Below are 22,357 nucleotides of genomic sequence, written 5' to 3'. Positions count from 1 at the left end.
AAAACTTTTTGTTCCGCCTGCGGGACTCGAATCCAGGACCCCCGGGATGAGCGCTGGCCACGCGCAATGCGAATTCATTTTCATCGAAATTTTCATGGAAATAAGATATTTTCCCACATCAAAATGTAGCCTATGTCCTTTCTCAGACTCTAGAATAACTGTATACAAAATTTCATTGCAATCGGTTCAGTAGTTTTCAGTAGTTTTCATAGGCAGACGGGGGTCCCCCCGTCTGCCTATGAATTAACTTAGTTGATAATCCATATTAATATTATAAATGCGAAAGTATCTCTGTCTGTCTGTCTGTCTTGCTTTCACGCCAAAACTACTGAACCGATTGCAATGAAATTTTGTATACAGTTATTCTATACGTAATTTGTTCAATTTATGTCAAACCCAGCCGACAGATTATTACTTAGTGTGCTCCGAGGCTTTAAATGAACGTGGACGGGGCGCTGCTGGTAAAGGAGAACTGTCAAAAATGACGTTTTTATATGATAGAAGCGTTAGTTCCTTTTCTCGCCACGTTCATTTAAAGTCTTGTCGAGCTGTAATGTTGAATTGACATAATCCGACTGAATGACGTAGGTCCGTCAACTGCCTATGAATCATTTTTTTTACGTATGCAATCGAAGCATCGCTGCTACGACAACGCGCCGCGACGCAACCGTGATATGTGGCCTCGCTCTTGCCCGTGTAGTGATTAGCGACACCTGTATAAATTGTAATAAAAACAGGAGAAATTATTTTCCAAGATTTGTTTTTGCTGATAAGTATGTCGATGAGATCTATACTAATATTATAAATGCGAAAGTATCTCTGTCTGTCTGTCTGTCTGTCTGTCTCGCTTTCACGCCAAAACTACCGAACCGATTGTAATGAAAGTATACAGATAGTCTAAAGCCTGAGAAAGGACATAGGCTACTTTTTTTACTGGAAAAAAGGGTTGTAAGGGGGTGAAAATGCGTAAATTTGTTCAAATTAAAAGTTAGTTCCAAAAATGCATAATAGATGGCGCCGTGCGTCTCCTACATCTTATTTCTATAAGAGGTGGTATCATCTTACATTTGAGTTTTGATTTTTTTTCGATTGTTATTACTTTTTTACGTTATTAAATAACTCAGTACTTTATCTATGCAGTGACGTAACCTTAAAAGTTAAACTTATCAATGATATAAATAGTTTATGGGTAAAGTTGTGTAATTATGGGCCTATAAGCTTTAAAATTTGGCTTAAAATATAAAGTTTAATTTAAAAAATATATATATTATGTACACACTGCACAGCTGTTTTGATTTAGGGGTACCAGGGTTTTTTTATAAAAGCTTTTGACACCAATTTTGTTGACATCGCGCGCTATAAACTGAAGTCCACGCGGACGAAGTCGCGGGCAACAGCTAGTAAGTAATAATAGAGGATGTGAATTGTTAATGACCGGGCCCCATTCTCTGAAAACTAATGTCTAATAGCTAATTCATGAAAATTACGCTTGATACTTCTTTCACCAATTTTCTAATAAACATTTGGATTTCTAAATATATATTATCATTACAGCAAAAGTGTTCTAATAAATATTATCCGTTATCTTTTGACACTTAAAACTGCTGTACTGATTTAGGAAGGACATCAGTTAGTTTTACGGATAAAATATGTACGTCTGCGGTCTGCCGCGCCGTATACAAAACGCTAGTAGGTAATAGGTATACCGTATACGTACAATGATAAATATATATAATTGTAATCTCGGAATCGGCTTACATAGGGCTATTTACGGCGCTGCATAGTTATAGTACCTACTACCTAGGTCCTAGACAGGCCCAATTGCTAGCTGGCAGCTGCTAAGTTATTAGTTAGCTGCTATCAATAGCCTGCGTCGGTCAATTTCGTTCTAAAAGTCCGAAATTCTCACGGGATCGAAAGGGAAAGAAAAACCTGCCTCATCTTTATTCACTAACAGATTTTTTACGATTTTTAGGGTTCCGTACCCAAAGGGTAAAAACGGGATCCTATTACTGAGACTTCGATGTCTGTCCGTCTGTCTCCAGGCTGTAACTCAAGAATGAAGAACCGCTATAGCTAGAATTCTGAAATTTTCACAGATTGTGTATATTTGTTGCCGCTATAACAACAAATACTAAAAACAAAATAAAATTTATATTTAAGGGGGGCTCTCATACAATAAACGTGATTTTTTGGCCTTTTTTACTCTTAAGTATATCAATAATGACAACAGGTAGGTACTTGAATTTTTCTCAAAGTCCTTAATTAAGGATATGTGTACTTTAATATTTAATCAACATAAAATAAAAATTAAGGGGGGCTCCTATACAAAAATCTCAATTTTTGGCCTAATTTTGCTCTGTAATGGTACGGGACGCCACGTGCGCGAGTCCGACTCGCACTTGGCCGATTATTTAATTCCATTTGAAAAAAATAAGTAAGTATTGAATAATTACTAGAAGTATAATTACTAAAAGTACTCTCTCGCTCGGTTAACGGTAAAAAAGATGGAAAAAAACATTTTAATATCATCAAAACCGGTTCACGTTATGTTGTTAATTTTGTAAAAACGCGTTTTAAAAATAATTTCGAATGTAAATATAACTAGCCGGAGCGGTTTTTGGGCCGAAAATATCGTTGTTGTTACAAAATTTTGACCCAAAATAATTATATTATTGAAGACTAACTGCCCGCACTCAGAGACGACTATTAATTTCTACTGTGTATAAGAATTGCTCGTTTAAAGATATACTTACATTATACTAGCTGTTACCCGCGACTTCGTCCGCGTTAGCATAGTAGATCACATCCCAAGTATTATTTATTGTACAAAAATCTATACAAATATAAATAATAAATGCGAAAGTATCTCTGTCTGTCTGTCTGTCTGTCTGTCTCGCTTTCACGCCAAACCTACCGAACCAATTGTAATGAAATTTTGTATACAGATAGTCTAAAGCCTGAGAAAGGACATAGGCTACTTTTTTACTGGAAAAAAAGTGTTGTAAGGGGGTAAAAATACGAAAATTTGTTCAAATTAAGTTAGTTCCAAAAATTCATACTAGATGGCGCCGTGCATCTCTTACATCGCGCTAACGCTTGCCCAACATCTTTCTATAAGAGGTGGTATCATCATACATTCGAGTTTTGATTTTTTTCGATTGTTATTTTTTATTTTATTACGTTATTTAATTTAATAAGTCAGTACTTTATATTATATACAGTGATACAGTGACGTAACCTTAAACCTATCAATGATAAATAGTTTATGGGTAAAGTTGTGTAATTGGGGGGCTAAATAAGCTTTAAAATTTGGCATAAAATATAAAGTTTAATTTAAAAAAATGAAATATTATGTGCACACTGCATAGCTGTTTTATTTTTGTTACCAAAGCCAAAAGTATCTCTGTCTGTCTGTCCAAACGCCAAAACTACCGAACCGATTGTAATGAAATTTTATATACAGATAGTCTAAAGCCTGAGAAAGGACATAGGCTACTTTTTTACTGGAAAAAAGGGTTGTAAGGGGGTGAAAATGCGTAAATTTGTTCAAATTAAGTTAGTTCCAACAATTCATAATAGATGGCGCCGTGCGTCTTCTACATCGCGCTGACGCTTGCTCAAAAGTCTTCCTATAAGACGTGGTATCATCTTACATTTAAGTTTCAATTTTTTTTCGATTGTTATATCTATTCTACGGTATTAAATAACTCAGTACTTTATCTGTGCAGTGACGTAACCTTAAATCTATCAATGATAAATAGTTTATGGGTAAAGTTGTGTAATTGGAGGGCTAAATAAGCTTTAAAATTTGGCATAAAATATAAAGTTTATTATAAAAAAATGAAATACTTATTGGGTGCACACTGCACAGCTGTATTGATTTAAGGGGTACCAGGGTTTTTTTATAAAAGCTTTTGACACCAATTTTGTTGACATCGCGCGCTATAAACTGAAGTCCACGCGGACGAAGTCGCGGGCAACAGCTAGTGTTACAATAAAGTAAAAAATAAAACGCCATCTGTTGAATCGTATTAGAACTAAAATGTTCATTCCATCGATATATTTCTGGATTTTTTATAATATTATACATAAAATCTGTTTAAGGTTTTTGAAATTTTATTTTAATACACATCCAAGACCCAGGAACATTGAAAACTTTTTGTTCCGCCTGCGGGACTCGAACCCAGGACCCCCGGGATGAGCGCTGGCCACGCGCAATGCGAATTCATTTTCATCGATATTTTCATGGAAATAAGATATTTTCCCACATCAAAATGTAGCCTATGTCCTTTCTCAGACTCTAGAATAACTGTATACAAAATTTCATTGCAATCGGTTCAGTAGTTTTGGCGTGAAAGCAAGACAGACAGACAGACAGACAGACAGACAGAGATACTTTCGCATTTATAATATTAGTATGGATAGATGCGCAGAACGCGCGGCTTCGCTTGCGTAATTTAGGAATTTCACGCAATCGTACATTTTGCGGCAAAAAATAGCCTATGTCCCTTCACGTGGTCTATTCTTCATGTTTGGCAAATAACATAAAAATTGCTCCAGTAGCTCATAAGATAATAAGCAATTCCATATAATTTCCCCCGTTTTTTCCACATTTTCATCTATTTCTTCGCTCTTATTAGTCTTAGCGTAATAAAATATAGCCTATAGCCTTCCTCGATAAATGGGCTATTTAACACTGAAATAATTTTTTAAATCGGATCAGTAGTTCCTGAGATTGGCGCGTTCAAATAAGCACTTTCATAATATAATTTCCCACGTTTTTTCCACATTTTCCTCTATTTCTTAGTTCCTATTAGTCTTAGCGTGATAAAATATAGCTTATAGCCTACCTCGATGAACAAGCTATCTAACTTTGAAAGAATTTTTCAAATTGGATCAGTAGTTCCTGAGATTAGCGCGTTCAAATAAGCCGTTTCATATAATTTCCCCCGGTTTTTCCACTTTTTCCTCTATTTCTTCGCTCCTATAAGTCTTAGCGTAATAAAATATAGCCTATAGCCTACCTCGATGAATTGGCTATCTAACATTGAAAGAATTTTTCAAATCGGATAAGTATTTTCTGAGATTAGCGCGTTCAAATGGGCCCTTTCATATAATTTTCCCCATTTTTTCAACATTTTCCTATATTTCTTCGCTCATATTAGTCTTAGCGTAATAAAATATTGCTTATAACCTTCCTCAATCAATGGGCTATCTAACATTGAAAGAATTTTTCAAATCGGACCAGTAGTTGCTGAGATAAGCGCGTTCAAATAAGCCCTTTCAAATAATTTCCCCCCGTTTTTTCCACATTTTCCTCTATTTCTTCGCAAATATTATACTTAGTGTGATAAAATATAGCCTATAGTCTTCCTCGCTAAATGAGCTATCCAACAGTAAAATAATTTTTCAAATCGGATCAGTAGTTCCTGAGATTAGCGCGTTCAAACAAACAAACTCTTCCCAATCATAATATTAGTTTAAGATAATAGGATAAGATGGCTGCAGTCTTGCAAAATTCACTCGCTGCGAATTATTTGCGCATTTTTGTATATTTTTTTTTGACAAACTAACACTAACTTTCTAATAAAATAACACTAAATATTATTATTGCGTATAATTTGCGTATAATATAAACTGTAATAGCTCGTTATTTGTTTTAAGTTCATATAATATGTGGATAATGTTAGGTAAATCAAGCGTTATAAAAAACAGCTCTTCGTGCCCAATGTCATTTCGACAGACTGCAGCCTTAAGGAGTGAGCACACTGAGACGGGCCGTGCCGGGGCTCAGCGTGCCGGGGTGCATCGCAAAAATCCGCCTCCATACAATTTGTATGGAGGTGGATGCGCGTATCGCACACTGTGCCGGGACGCGGATTTTTGCTCGGCGGATTTCCGTCAATGCGACACGGCCCGACAAGACCCGCTGCGTCCCGGCAAGACCCGCTGCGCCCCGGCAACAGTGTGCTATAGCAAGCGGCGCGCGGATGTGATGCGATGCGGCCCGGCAAGCCGCGGCTCAGAATCCGTCAATGCGTTGCGCGCCGACCCGCCCCGACACGCCCTGGCACAATGAGCGTTAAAATCCGTCAATGCGATGCGACCCGACCCGGCAAAATGCGCTATAGTACACTATTGCCGGGCTGGGACGCATCGCATTAACGGATTTTGAGTACTTTGGATAGCTCCAGTGTGACCACTCTTAAATCACTCGTGACTCGATATATCAAAAACGTTGCTATATACTACTAAAATCTACTAGACCGTGTTTATAGCTTCTACCGAAAATCTACCTTTATTAATCAATGTATTCTACGTGGTTGAAACTGAAATAAAACTAAAATGTTTATATGGACTGTCTTCATTATGCATTGTAAATTTTTATATTATTTATATCGATTTTCAATTAAAATTTACAAAAAATTTTGGACTACTAAATCGTCATTCATTTGACCTCAAATCTACCAAAAAGTGGAAATCTATGTGAAGCGTGGTCACACTGTTGCCGGGGCGCAGCGGGTTTGTCGGGCCTTGCCGGGCCTTGTCGCATTGACGGAAATCCGCTGCGCCCCGACACAGTGTGCGATACGCGCATCCGCTTCCATACAAATTGTATGGAGGCGGATTTTTGCGATGAGCCCCAGCACGCTGAGCCCCGGCACGGCCCGTCTCAATGTGCTCACTCCTTTAAAAGGATACACCAGGGGCGAGAGAAATTGAAAATAGGTATTTGAAAATGTATTACTGTCTCACCAATCTCAGGTCTCCCACCGCAGAGCGCGATAGAGACAACACGACAAAAGTTCTAATAAAAGAACAGAAAATCTTCGATTCGTTGTCCGCTGATTCCTTCTCCAAAACTAAACCGATTTAAGTACTTGTTACATTAAGAATTAAAGCAAGCTTTGAGCTCTGTTCCTATGTTTTTTTTTTTGTATATTTCAGCCAGTTTTGTTTTCTGGGTGTTTGAACACAGAGGAAAATCTGGCCATTTTTCTGGGTTTTTAGACGTTCTTATCTTTTTTAATAATAAAATTATAAAAAAAAAGAAAACATAGGGACAAGCTAATAGTGGCCATAGATATTCAGGAAAAAAATCATAACTCTACCGGCATTATTCAGGAAGGAAACAAGGGACAACGTTTGTATGGAAAAACGGCGGTGTGGACTCCTCTTAAGGTACGCGCACAGTTTGTCGGCACGTGCCGGGGCGGATCGGGGCTCAGCGCAGCGCAAAATGCGCTATAGCACACTATTGCCGGGCTGGGTCGCATCGCATTGACAGATTTTGAGTACTTTGGGTAGCTCCAGTGTGACCACTCTTAAATCACTCGTGACTCGAAATATCAAAAACGTTACTATATTCTACTAAAATCTACTAGACCGTGTTTTAGTTTTATTAATCAATGTATTCTACGTGGTTGAAACTAAAATAAAACTAAAATGTTTATATGGACTGTTTTCATAATGCATTTTAAATTTTTATATTTGTTATATGTAATATCGATCTTCTATTAAAATTTACAAAATTTTTTGGACTACTAAATCGTCATTCATTTGACCTCAAATGTACCAAAAAGTGGAAATCTATGTGAAGTGTGGTCACACTGTTGCAGGAGCGCAACTGGTTTGTCGGGCCCTGCCGGGCCTAGTCGCATTGACGGAAATCCGCTGCGCCCCGACACAGTGTGTGGACGCGGATTTTTGAGATGCGACCCGCGCCGGGTCGCATCTCAAAGTCTGAGCCCCGGCACGGCCCGTCTCAATGTGCTCACTCCTTAAGGCGCTCCCCCTACGGGGATGCCGTAATTAACCGTTTTTAGAGTTTTATTAACTCTTTATTTGAAAGCTACAAAATAATAATAAAAAAAACAGCAATAATCTTCTGCGTATGAACCTTCCTTTCTCCGTTATTAAGAGGAGTCCACACCGCCCTTTTTTCCATACAAACGTTGTCCCCTGTTTCCTCCCTGGATCATGCTAGTCAAGTTATATTTTTTTTCCTGAATATCTACGGCCACTAATACTGTGGGGGACAGCTTGCGCTAATTCCCCGTAGATCGCCTAGGTCAGCGTTTCTTGTAGAGATGAGGGTGATGATGATGATGATTATTCGATGAGGAGATGAATTTAAACACTTTTTTCAGTCTTGTTCCAGGTAGCAAGCACACAGTAGTTCCGAAGCTGGGCAACGTTGGAGAGCGAGTGTCGTACTATGGCGGCCGACCCATATTTATATCGGCCCCGGTACCCAGCTTCTAGAACATTCCCAAGCAGCAAAACAGTCGAATAAGGATTTTTTTACTCAGCCTTTAATCGTATAAGAGCCGGGTAACCGTTCATAAAACACCTATTTATCGTATAATAGCGGTTATCTCGACTATTTGGCAATATTTGCTAATGTGTGCTTTAAGGACGTCGAATAAACGTTTACAGCACTATGTTTTAGCCCTTTTACTCCACCTTTTAGCAGATGCTGAATTAATATGGCTAAAATACTCATTATTCGATCGTTTGATCTCTAACAGTCGTATAATAGCTGTAGAATAGATGATTCGCTGAATTGGGTGCTTTTATACAGCCGTTACTCAGCTATCTTTTATGTTTCTATAAAAGCTCTATAAACGCAATCGAATTGCTTATGGCAACATTGCTGCTGTTACTGCACGCTTACAGACTAACTCTTATAGTAGAATTAAAAACGTTCGTATAGGAGCTGTAGTGTAATTAAGAGCTGTTATACGATATTTACGAAGCGAACCCTAAATCCTGTTATCATGGCGACACCTTGTGCTATAAATGTGGTGACCAGCACTCTTACTCGACTTTTAATGGAATAAGTTAGCTGTAACTGCAACTAGATTATCAATGTGGACAATGGCAGTAAAAAAATATATTTTAAGTAAATTTAATTATATTAATTAGTCTTCAAATTTAAGAAAATAGGCAGCGCATGAATGTTTATGTAAAAATGCCTTTGGGTTTATCAATAAAGCTTGTTGCGCATGATGTTTTGGAGTAGCTACACGAACAGTAAAAATAATCACATATTGATTTCTCAAAAACTTGATAATATAAATAAGGATTGAGATGTAGTTTAATAACTATATTTTTTTTACATTAAATTTATGTAGCACACAAGCTCGCACTCTTTACAGCACTAATTTGTCGAGTAAAAGCATTCTATTCGCTGTTATAGAACTAAAAAGGAGAATAAAAGCAATTCGTCTGCTATTATAGCACACTTTATCTGTATAATAGCAAATCAATTGCGTTTATTGAACTAAATATCCTATATACGCATTTTGGTTACTCTTAAAACTCTTTTAGTGTTTTCTACCACTTTTACTCAAATCTTACAGCATCTTTTTGTTGCTTACTCAGCGCTTATTCCACTTTAATAGGACTTTAGTCTGAATAATTTGCGCCTTTTTCGCGTCGAGTAAACGTTTACAGCACTTTTACTCGACTGTTTTAAGAACTTTTATAGAACTTAAAGCGAAAACAAGAACGTGCTCTCGACCATTATAGCACGTCCATTTGCTGCTTGGGTTCTATGCCTCACCCCCTTGGAAGGAAGGTTTATTGAATTTCCATGAAAATTACATTATTTTACAAAATATACATGGCATAATATACATGGCATAAAATATAAAGTTTAATATAAAAAAATGAAATACTTATTGTGTGCACACTGCACAGCTGTATTGATTTAAGGGGTACCAGGGTTTTTTTATAAAAGCTTTTGACACCAATTTTGTTGACATCGCGCGCTATAAACTGAAGTCCACGCGGACGAAGTCGCGGGCAACAGCTAGTAGGCTATATATTATCACGCTAAGACTATTACGACCGAAGAATTTTAGGAAAATGTGGGAAAAAAGGGGGAAATATTAGAAAGGGTTTATCTCACAATTTTTATGGCAATATTTGGCACAGATATAGAGTAGATCACGTGAAGGGAGTAGGTATAGCTATTTTTTATGGGAAAATGTACGGTTTCCGTAAAAGTCCTAATTATCGCGGGCGAAACCGCGCGTGACATATAGTATAATATAGGTATTTTATCGCGCTAAGACTAATAGGAGTGAAGAAATAGAGAAAAATGTGGAAAAAAAACGGGGGAAATCACCTATTTGAAATTACTTATTATCTTAAGAACTACTGGAGCAATTTTTATGTCGTTTGGCAGTTGGCACACATGAAGAATAGACCATGTGAAGGGACATAGGCTATTTTTTGCGCAAAAATGTACGGTTTTCGTGAAATCCCTAAATTACGCGGGCGAAGCCGCGCGGTACATCTAGTCTATATAATAATATATTTTGTTTATTTTGTACCAAATATAAATATATTTCATACCGCTGACGCCATCTTTTGACATTTTATAAGAAAATATAAACTACATGCCGCCTTTATTACACCCTACAGGCTATATTTTACCTTCATGGGCTACAGCCTACACCCGTGAGTCGTCACCAGACACCAGTCACCACTGACCCGTATAAGTAGGTAGATCTTACGTTTCAGTTATTTTTTCCGTTGACTATCTTTGTTGCTCGTTGAGTCTCCTTTTACTATGATTGAGTTAGCACGTGAATCCGCGTGATGCTCATGCCGAGGGTCACAACCATCACAACTCACAACTTTATCTCTACCTAGAGCTTTTGCATAACTCCTTGGTCTGTGTAAAAGTATTATTTAATAATATGTTCTACTTAAAATAAAATAAATCCATGTTGAGTAAGCTCTAGTATGTTTTAACTTTAATGGAAAATTTCCAAGTTCACTAGTCTTGTTTATTGATTTGTTGAAACCACTTTTGTATTTACTTTGTCGGTGTTACCGACCGACGTAACAACTAAATATTGGCTATTGCGTAAGACAATTTTTTAAACTTTATTAATACGGCAGATACGGCGGTAGCTACGCCACTGATAAACCTTCTATAGTAAGTATATAAAGTAGCTAAAAGTAAGAACTTAGAAAACTAGCTTACTACTAACGAGTGATGTAAGATGTTAGTTGTTACCAAAGGGCAAAGGCGAGATTGTTTCTATGTTTTATTAGATAGATCCTCCTACATAGCGTACCCTCAGCCACCCATTACCTGGAAAAAATCTCTTCCCCTGCGAGATAATAGCTGTAGAAGGGTTTGTGATTTTGAGTTCCATGGGCGGCGGTTATCAACTTATCACTTACCCTTCATCGGTCGCGCGACGTCGAATCGACTTCCCTCAATACATTTTCGTTGATATTATCTGCGATATTATCGATATTTCTCATTGAATCCGTATCCGAATCTCTCAGTAGCTTTTCATAATTTATCTATCTTTCAAATTACCTACACTTACTCGCCGCACCCCCTTTGAAGCAAGGAGCTCCGCTGGCGTCGAAGACTCCGCGCGCCTCTCTAATCTTATATGTAGTTTTCATATTATTGATGCAAATTCTGTTTATTTATAAAACTACTAGCTGTCCCGGCAAACGTTGTTTTGCCATATAAATAATTTTTGGTGTGAAAAATAGATGTTTGCCGATTCTCAGACCTACTCAATATGCTCACAAAATTTCATGAGAATCGGTCAAGCCGTTTCGGAGGAGTATGGCAACGAAAACTGTGACACGAGAATTTTATATATTAGAAGTCGTCGTTGACCGATAACATCGAGTGTTATTGCTAGATGAAGAAAAAAATTGGAATTAAAGGGCTAAAGTGTTCATTGATAAAATTACCATGGTCACCGAACACATAGAAATTCGACCATTTGCCGTCGTCTACCGGGCAGCGGGCTATATCATTAGGCTCAACTGTGAGCTCAACACACACTAGGGCAGAGTCGAAGCATTCACATTTAGACGTTTCCATATTTTCCTTGCTGAAAATTGTGACGCGCGACTGCCCCACTGTGAGTTGAGCTAGTACAAATAGTGATTCAAATAACAACACGATGTAAATAAAAAATATATTCAAATAAATTGCAATATTTACAAATATTCACCCATCTTCAAATATACCAATAAATTATTATACCGCTTACTCTATTGCCGCCCAAGCCAACTCAACTAACACGGAGACGCCTACCGTTACAAGTACCCTGGTTTTGAACATAATATTACATGTTGATATATTATATAGGTAAGTCAGAAGACAGTGTTTCAGTGTCAAAATTATTGTGAAATGTCGATGGAATAAGATGGAATAAAATGATTAGCAGGCGCTGGACCAATTCAGTAAGTCAAAGATGTTATGGTCGATAAGGCACCAAACATTTTGGCACTGTAACACCGTTTGCGAATTCGATCGAGAAATCTCAATGATTTCGTCAAATACAGTGTAATTTCAAACAAGTTTTCGTTGTTTCATATACATGCTATATAAATACACGTCATAATTATGATATACTTTGTTGAGTATTTAATATTTGTCTAAAAAATTTTTAATACACAAAGCAGAGATATTTTGCTGTTCTCTAATTATCTAGGTGTAGGTACAATATTTAAATATTTGTGCAAAAATACAACAGTATTCTTAACGTGAATGGACATTCATTTCTATAAATAGTCAATTTACTAAAGGTGCACGTATACATTTTAAATTCAGAATATTTTTCTACAAAAATATAGCCTAAGCCCGGGCGCGCACTAGCGGCCTGCTAACCTAGCATACGATAAAGAGGTATCTCAAAAAATGTTTGTCATGCTAGAGTGAATAGAGATGAAGAGACAAACCATCAAACATCGAGAAAACACGTAGAGTGAGATATCTCGTTGGCGTATGCTAGGTAGGCAGGACGCGGCGGCCATCGAAAGTATGGTGTGGCCGCTTGTCAGCGTGCGGCCAGGTGCGCGTGGTCTATTGCGGTTTCATACAAAGGTTGTCTGGCAGAAACTGCTGCTAGCAGTAAGACCGCCTATTTGTACATATTTTTCCTTTATTGTGTTTTTTAAGTTTAAGTTTAGTTTTAAGTTGTACAAATAAAGTATTTTCTATTCTATTCTATCTCGATGGCCGCCGCGGCCTGGCCGCTAGTGCGCGCCCGGGCTAAAGCTCCGTGCAATCTCTACGCGATAGGCCCGCAACATTGAAACGTCGTTTATTTTTGTAATTTTATTTTTTTATAAAAAATAAATATCCCTAACATTTAACATTATATAAAGTACGGTCAACAGAGAATTACAATAATTATAACTATACGTACCGTCGGCGATATCCATTCAAAATACACGCATTCAAAAATAACAAAATAATAAATTGTCATTTACAAACAAGTCGCATACTGTGCTGTACATTCGTGGAATGTGGTCGTCGAATATGTCGGAACACGGAACCGATATCGGGTCCGATAAGTCGTAAGAAATGCACTAAAGACGGACATACATTCAAACGGGATACACCCTCTATTTTAGATTTGGTAGGTTTGAGACACATACTTCGAACTCCCAAAGCTAACAAATAATTACAACTAGAAGATAAAATAACACTCGGGCGATGTACGCGAACTCGTGTGAGGGTAGAATCAAATAGTTCGTGTCATTGACCTCGGTATTTTCTACAACAAGCTCTTAACGAGAAAAGCCTGATAATTTCTAGTCTGCATTCTATGTCATACCGGGCGGAGACAGAACGCTTCCGAAAACGAGTAAACTGCTTATGTACCATCGAGGAAGTTGATTCCTATGCAATTGACAGACCAACGTTATTTGGTCGAATATGTCAATTCAATGTTAATTGTGACCTACAACTTGCTTTCGATAGATTTAACAGTTAAATGTCTGATACAAGGGTTAAAACTTAAGTTTCAAACCGTGTAGATAGTTGTTTTAAGCCATATTTGGTTTGACCTTTAATTTTTTGGCATAAAACAACTATCCTCACGGTTTTAAACTTCAGTTTTAAACCGTGTATCAGGCCTTTAAGACCACACATAAAAATGCATGGAATTTGACATAATGCATGTCATTAGCAAATCCCACACATTTTTGATACATAACTTCCTTGTTCAAACTATTGAATACAATTTGACTAAATAGTAATTACTCATCTTTCGCGAATCCTCGTTTTCTTAACATCGATTTTACATAGACAAGCGAAAATTATAGTCTCCTTAAGAAAGCAGTCACACTTTAAACATGTAGACAGACACATGTTTAGAGTTTTCGGAAGCGTTTTATCCGGCTGATGCAGATTTAGTTGAGTGGTGACATGTAGGTGATGTCGTCCCAGGGGTGGCGGTAGAGGGGCTGCTTGAGCCGCTTCTGGTCGAGGAAGTGTCCCACCAGGCCGATGGTGCGGCCAAGCACGAACAGCGCGTTGATGGACCCCATGTTGATGTAGTTGTTGCCCTCCTCCCTGCGATACAAACATGTTATATGGGGGTTATTTATTGCGAAATGATGAGTAAATGTTATGTTTTTAACACACAGGTCACACTGTATATAATATGTATTTTTTTAGGTGCTTGTATATTTTACTTAAAATTTGGTCAGCAGCAATAATTAGTTATTGCGTTGAACCATTCAAGGCATCAGAGAATATTATCTACTTAGCTATTAAAATAGGTGTCAGTTAGGTCAACAACTCCATTGCTTCAAAACTCATATATTGTGCGGGAACCGTACATTTTTCGATGATAAAAAGTTGCAAAGGACATACATACCTTCTCTCAAACCGATTTGAGTTAAATTGCTTAATTTAATTCAAATCGGTTCAGGAGTTTAAGCTTGAACAGTCACACTTTCGCATTCATAATATTAGTACGTAGGTGTAATACTGACTGTGTGAACAGCTGACAGTGTCGGAACATGTCGACCATGGCGGCGGCGACGATGCCGTCGACGTTGAGGATGAGGTTGGGCTTCTTGCGCGTGGTGATCGCCTCCACGTCGAGCGCGTACCGCGTCACCGGCCACGCCGGCCAGCGCGCCGTCACGTACGCCTTCAGCTCGCGCACGCGCGAGTCGGGGTTGTTCACCGATTTTACCCTGGAAATTTAGGAGGATTAGTTATGGTTGTTCACGTTCACATTGATGAATAAAATTGTAAGTTCAGTATTTCGGAACCTTTTTTTTAATTTATTGAGCGTTTGTGTACTACGTAAATTAATTTTTCTTGACTTTAGACCCCTAAGCCAGCCCCTAGACGAGCAATTTTATTATCAAAATCACGTATTGCGTAATATTATTGACTTTGAATTTTTGACCACATCACAACCATAACTGGTCAATATACAGATGAGTGATAACAGTTTTTTCTTTATTTTTAAAGGTTTTTTTTCTTTATTTACCGTGGTATTAAATTACAATGTACCTGTGTCCGATGCCCATGATGAGCTCGCCCTTGGCGCGTTTCTCGTTGACGAACTCCTGCGGGTGCTGGCCGCGGTCGTACGCCGCGCAGAAGTCCTGCGCCGCGCGGTCCAGCGCGCCGCCGAAACGGTCACCCTAACACAAACACAAACATAAGTATAAATTATAGATTTTAGATAGAGAGAAAATGATGAAAGTTTACAATCTGAGCAAGTTTAAAATCTACAAGTAAGTTCATAATTAAAAAAAAAAATAACTCCCACACCGGTTTTGGTGACGGTGGTGAGTTGTATTGAAACCAGGCCAGTTACGCACGAGTATTATGCACAAGTGTGTGCGCAGTACACAAGATCTCTATTCCTTTACTCTCATAACCCAGTGGGACGGAAGACCGACACGACTGGCGAGAGATCGGGCGCAGGACCGACTTTTACATCGTGCGTCGGATGGACGCATGTACACTCACAATAGTCAACATGCCGCTGACGACTGACGAGATGAGGTCCTTGCCGGCGCGCGCGGCGACCATCGTGTTGTGTGCGCCGGACACCGCCGGCCCGTGGTCCGCCGTCACCACTATCACCAGCTCCAGGAACTTCGCCGCCCATTCGGGAAGCTCACGTTGGAACCTGCGAAGGGCATTGGCAACTTCTAGACTTTGCACTTTACATTGGAGTACAGTAAGCAGAAACTACAGATAGCTAAGGTATGCAGGAGATACAATGATGGCAATGCGTGGTGGGCCACATGCCACATCCCGTTAAAAAAAGACAGCTAGGTATATTCAAAATTTCATATGAAGTTTGTGCCTCGATTTGTCGTTTGATATTAATAAGTTCGACTGCAGGTTAACGAAAGAAAGCCGTATTATAATTATTATTATTGTCGCAACATTTAACATTAGCTAAAATTAATAGATTAGTGAAGATGCCAGAAAAAATCCATCACGCCTTGCGCTATAACCATCTTATATTGTAATTACTAATTAATAGCGCGTCGTCGTATAATAAGTAAGGCCTCGCACAGTTTCTGAGCCCAAGGCAATGTTTCCAGTATCTCCGTCATAAATCTGGACGCACCAAACTCCCTACGCATACACTCTCTGTGCTGTCCCTAATAACATCTGCGTGGTGGCCACCACTGACGGTACTGACCACAGCAGGCTGATGGTGCCGCCGATGCCCATCTGCCGCTCGAGCACCTTGCTGATGGGCACGCCGCAGTAGCTCAGCTCCTGCCCGCGCTCGTCGCAGATCGTGCTGATGAACGCCGCCGGCTTGCGGATGATGCCCAGTTTCTGTACAGATAGATCATTTATACATATTTGTTTACACTATTGGGTGTAAGTGAACAATGTTCTGTAGCTCCACTGTTAAGAGCGGGCTGTAAAATTTTGCTGTGTTTTCTAATAAGTAGGAATTACGATCCCGGAAGACGATTAAATTAAATTGAGATTTATTTAATCATTGTATATTTATCTGATATTAGCCTAACGGAAAACACGATTCACTTATTTTGACTCGATATGTCAGCTCGGTCTTAAGGGCCTTTCCAAACGAGGTATTTTTTTGCGCACGACGAAGCGCTTTTTTGATGCGCTCGTCTTCTGTGCGTTTTCATCGCGTTCTCGCAGATATAAAGTTTAAAACGTGTCGGCTTCCACCCGTCCGTTTGCTGAGCGTTTAACTTTTGTTTATATCGATACAAACGAGCGTAAAAAAAAACGTCGTATGGAAGGGCCCTAAGTTGCCGCTTATTAGTATGGAGTGAAAGTGGCCCTAAAAAGTACAGCCAATTATAAGATAAATCAACATTTGGAATTGACGAATTGTTGTTGTGACGAAAAAGTTTGACGCAATTGTTAAATTACTAGGTGCTAATAATGCTATTCCGCGTCACTCTGCGCTGCTATTTTACACTAAAATAAATTATGCGATAACGTACCCTCGCCCAGTCGTAGTCCATGGGCACCTTGGGCGGTTCCACCTCCTCCTTCACGATGATCTTGCCTTCCGCCACCAGCTTCTTGTAAACCTGTACAGAATTTGCGGCTTTAACAGTACTCCCAAATGAATAATGCGCACGGAAATCTTCGCTTATTGTCGTAATCACGAAAACACCCGAATCTATGAAACTTGTATTTTGCACCTTGTTCAAAGGGAATAGATATCATATAGCCGGTGGCTGTCCGCTGTCGCCGTTCCGTCAATAAGTGCCGGGAAGCCATCGCGGCGTTACCATGGTAACGTCCAAGCAACGTCAGGCGCCCCTACGTCGCTGCAAAGCGCTGCTTTTCTTAAAGTTAAGTTTAAAACAGCGCTTGCAGCGACGTCTTCCGAAATACGACCCTTGCCGAAAAATTACGAAAATTTCTATGCGCATTATCACTTAGGGAGCAGTGTACTTGATTCTTACACTACTATATTTTTAATTTCACCGAGTTCGATGAAATATTTCTATACAGACCTTGTTGACAGCAGCGCCCAGGCTGTCGAAGCTCTCGGGCACGACGGCGCCGTAGTCCGCCAGCGCCTTGTTCTTGGCGGCGGCGGCCTCGCGCGCCGACCCCGCCAGCGACCCCGCGTGACCGAACTGCACCTCCGACGTGAACATGTCTGCCCGAGTACACTCCAGTTTAGAGCACGGAAGATAAATAAAAAGATGGAAGCTTAACCGTGCGGTAGCTTATGAACATTTTGTTTACGGATCCAACGAGTCACAAAGTTTCACACAAATTTGTTTTTATTGTATCTTATGTTGTTTGTATATATCTATACAAAATCTGTTTATCTTAGAAGTATGTAACTTCTAAGATAAACAGATTTTGTCGATTTTTACTTATGTTCCCTGTGAGCCCTCTCAAACTGCACTCATTACTAACTGAGCTACTCCTCATCTCTCTCTCACCTGAGCACGTGCCGATGCACCAGGCGACTATGGGCTTGGTGATGAGGCGGTCGCGGATGGCGCGGCACACGTGGTACTCCTCCACGCCGCCCACCTCGCCCAGCAGCACCAGCATCTTCACGTTGGGGTCCGCTTCGAACCTGCAACACGTTGTAGTTTCAGTAACAAAGCCGAGTCCAGGTGAGAGTGAAAAACATTAATTTCCGAACATGAAGGAGCTGACTTATGAGGTAAGTTGGGTAAGTAGAACTACGGGGCAGCGACGCTTCGCCGCACAAAACGTCTTTTCAGCTTAGGGGCCTATCGGACAGAGAGCGGTCAAGCATTCAAGCGGTCAGTTTTGCGTTCTTTGTATTGTATTACGTTACATAGATATACTCACACAGGGAGCATTCTGACCGCGTCAGCATTGCTCCTGTGTGACCGACCGCTCGAACTTAGTATGCGAACGCAGAACGCTTGAACGCGTGTCGGCTGTCGCATAATGCGGTCTCGCCTTTAGACTCTGGCATGCATATCGCATCCATTAAGAATGAATAATTTACATCCTTTTGTCTTCGTCTTTCGCTTGACTTTACTGAGATGTCAGAGGAAGACAAGACATTGTATATCCGTTCTATATTTTTATTAACCCATTCAGTGCGAAAGTTTTTAACTCACACGCCGAGCCCGCCCATGCGCGGTTAGATTTCGAACTTCAATATCTAGGGAAAAAATCTTCCAAAAAAGAGGAAGTTTTATGAAAGTCTATAAATGTCCATTTCAAGCCGAAAACGGCCAGCAATAATACGCGATCTGCCCGGCCCGCTGATTGGCGGGTGTATAGCGGCGTCTGGGTAATTGCTTTGTAGGGTCTAGGTAGAGAATTTGGGTGTATTAGCGAGCCCCTGGAGGAGCAATTTTATTGCGCAATATTACGTGTTGCGTAGTATTATTGACAGTCTCAGATTAAACATCGCGCGTCTTCAATCCAATTGTCAAATAAACTGTTTAATAAAATTGAAGCGTAACGACAATCAATGATGACAATATGTTGCAAGAAAGTAACGAGCTACAAGCATGGTGCCTATGTGAGTGGTTTTCATTAAAAAGTATAAAAATGATTGCGAGCAATGCTCATCAATATTTCCAACAGAAAACTTTAATGAAATGCACACATATTTTTTAGAATACAAAGAATATATCATGAGAAAATTGCACAATACAATTGATCGTCTAGTGGACGGCTTTTACCTGAGCAGATGGTCGATGAAGGTGGTCCCAGGGTAACGGTCACCGCCGATGGCGACGCCCTCCACGACGCCGTCCGCGTGCTTCGCCAGGATGTTGTTCAGCTCGTTACTCATGCCGCCCGAACGGGACACGTACGCCACGCTGCAACAAAATATGTTTATTATAACACGTGGCAAATCGCAGACAGTTTCTATATTAATTTTATGCTAGTTAGTCGTGGCCCTAACAGGATAGGAGACAAAAGGCAGAATTGCAGTATACATTGCATTGTGTTGTGTTGAGCGTGTATTTGTCACTACTCACAACGATCTTACAATTTATGTGGAATAGAAGCAGCGCTTAGTGGTGACTGTAATTTAAGTTGTATTTATCTTCTTTACGGCGAACAAATACTTGCAAATTGACAACAACGAAATGGCTAAAAGTCATGCAAAAGTCTGTGAAACATTATAAAACGAGCCTATTTCCTGTTACAAAAAGACTAAAGTTTGGTAAAACTTAATAAGTTAATGAGTATTAAAGGTGATCGCACATTTAATCAGCACGCGCCGCATTTTAAAATTCGTTGTACGAAATTATGTGAAACCTCGCACATTCGTCCGCAGTCCGCACCTTACGCGCCGCACTTCGTGTATAGTGCGTTGAGAAAGTGAAGAAATTAAAAAGTGGCAACATCGTAGTGTCATCCCTTTCAAATCAATCTAAGAAAACAGGGATGACACTACGATGTTGCCACTTTTTAATTTCTTCACTTTCTTGACCCACTATACTATGCGGTGCGATCGACGCGTACGGTGCGTTCGCTGACATATATGCGAACAGTTTTAATCACAATTTGAACGTACCTGCCGGGTCTGTAGAGCTTGCTCTCGATGATGTTGTCGATCATGCCGGCGGTGTTGCCGATCTTGAAGCAGCCCGGCTTGATGCCGCCCACCGTCGCCGGACCGATTATGTTCACCTGATACAAAATATTTCAACGTTGACAAAACTATCGTAGAGAAGTGTTCAACTGAATGACGAAATTTTATAATTTAGTTCATTTTATAGCCCGTATAAATTATATAGTTTAAGAAACAAACCGACGACTTGTTAAGATGGCAGGAAAAAAGTCATAAATCAAAATGGATTTGTAGCCATGGACAATGGACATCGCTTTTATGGCACTGTTCCCTTTGAATTTGTTCTTGCACTACCACCTGCTTAACACGAATAACAACAAACTATCTATGTACCTAATAGGTATATAAAACGTGTTTGTGCGCGAACTCCTCCGAAACGACTCAACCGATTTTAATGATATTTTGTATGTACTATCAGAGAAGTTGATTCCTAGACAGATTGGTCGCATAACGTCAAACCCAGGCGACACTCGACAGATCACAATTAATATTGAATTGACATAATCCGACCAAATAACGTTGGTCTGTCAACTGCCTAGGGATCAATATCCTCGATGGTACATACATACATTCGTTAGGCCTGAGAATAGGTTATGGCGCTTACCCCGCGCGAGTCGGCGAGCTTGATGATCTTCCTGGTCATGTTCTCGGGGATTCCCTCGGCGATGATCACCACCGTGTTGATCTGCGGGTGCTGCATCGCCTGCGAATACACATTAAATATTATATTAGGGCTCTTTAAACACGATACACATGTTTTTACTTCGTTATTTGCCAATGTCATTTGGTCGCTGTTAAACATTTGTGTTGTGATTTTTTTTGGAAAATTTGAAATGCAGTCTTATTCTGAATGATTTAAAGATCTTATATCTTTAAATCATTTAGAAACATTCAATATTCATAATTAAATACCTTTTTTTTGTAGGTTGGTACACAAATGCTTAACAGCGTCCATTTGGCATAGAGGTCCTGTTTATGTACCGCAGCAGAGGGGTAAGTGTGAGCTTAAGACATCTGGGATAGTAACGTTGAGATTACACAAACACATCCTAACAATTGTGTCTCGTTTTAATAAGTATCAACGTTTACCTGAATGGTGCTATCGTATGCGGACCGCAGCGAGGCGAAGTTGACGAGCACTGTCGCCTCCTGGTGCTTGCGCATCGCCACGTCCATGTCGCTGAACACTACAAAATATAAAAACATATTGTAACAAATATTATATATACAAACATTTATATTATGTAACTTTAAATATTACGTTACAAACTATTATATTCATCAAAATAATATACAATACTTCTATTAGTTTTGCGGGATTCTCATTTTCATTTGGCTCTGACTTGAAGTGTCACTACAGGAGAAATTAACGCGGCAAGTGCAAGGGCGTCGCCAGCCGAAGGCGCAGGGGGGGGAGGCAAGTTGCCTTTACCTACTACAATTCATACTTTTCTCATTCTCTATGAATGAGAAAAGTAGGTATGAATTGTAGGTAAAGTCGAAAGCACATGAAGCTTTTCACTTGCTCTACGAGCCTTACATCTATGATACAGCGATTGTAATAACAACAGTATCTTACAGTACTATATACATCTTATATGTATATAAAAATGGATTTCCAAATCAGTTAGTCGCGCTAAAACTCGAAAACGGCTGAACGGATTGGGCGGATTTTAGTCTTAAAATATTCGTAGAAGTCTAGGGAAGATTTTAAGGTGACACGAAGTTCACCGCGACAGCCAGTATTATATAATATTCTGTGACAGTACAGAGTCCAATGTGTAAAGCTACACGAGCACGAGCTCTTGACTATGCAATAAAAAACTTGTAAATAATTAGTTATAATAACATTTTTTAGAAAAATAGAATAAAAAGGAGTTTGAATTTGAATAAGTGTACAGCGTACAGCGTATTTTTTTTAATTAAAAGATTTTAATATAATAGTGGTTGTTGTTTGCATTATATTTAGCAACTTTTTTAGAATCTCGGGGGGAGGGGGG

The 22,357-nt window shown here is 39.4% G+C and overlaps 1 protein-coding gene across 2 annotated transcripts in view; it reads right to left on the bottom strand.

Annotated features, from left to right (window-relative positions):
• Positions 1–13,753: 13,753 nt before the first annotated feature.
• The window catches only part of LOC121740239 (ATP-citrate synthase), a 49,422-nt gene continuing 40,818 nt past the window's right edge, over positions 13,754–22,357 (bottom strand). For both annotated transcript variants that reach the window (XM_042132878.1, XM_042132877.1), the window contains exons 14-25: positions 21,447–21,544; positions 20,962–21,060; positions 20,301–20,416; positions 19,456–19,596; positions 18,223–18,362; positions 17,782–17,930; positions 17,260–17,349; positions 16,470–16,612; positions 15,782–15,944; positions 15,317–15,450; positions 14,785–14,991; positions 13,754–14,359 (exon numbers count right to left, since the gene is read on the bottom strand). In XM_042132878.1, coding sequence (XP_041988812.1) covers positions 14,197–14,359; positions 14,785–14,991; positions 15,317–15,450; positions 15,782–15,944; positions 16,470–16,612; positions 17,260–17,349; positions 17,782–17,930; positions 18,223–18,362; positions 19,456–19,596; positions 20,301–20,416; positions 20,962–21,060; positions 21,447–21,544 — 1,643 coding nt within the window. In that variant the 3' untranslated portion in view covers positions 13,754–14,196. The remainder of the gene's footprint in view (positions 14,360–14,784; positions 14,992–15,316; positions 15,451–15,781; positions 15,945–16,469; positions 16,613–17,259; positions 17,350–17,781; positions 17,931–18,222; positions 18,363–19,455; positions 19,597–20,300; positions 20,417–20,961; positions 21,061–21,446; positions 21,545–22,357) is intronic.

This window comes from Aricia agestis, chromosome 3, assembly GCF_905147365.1.
Source record: "Aricia agestis chromosome 3, ilAriAges1.1, whole genome shotgun sequence".
In the NCBI taxonomy this organism is placed as follows: Eukaryota; Metazoa; Arthropoda; class Insecta; order Lepidoptera; family Lycaenidae; genus Aricia; species Aricia agestis.
The sequence above is the reverse complement of the archived record's forward strand: the minus strand, read 5'-3'. Positions and strand labels throughout refer to the sequence as shown.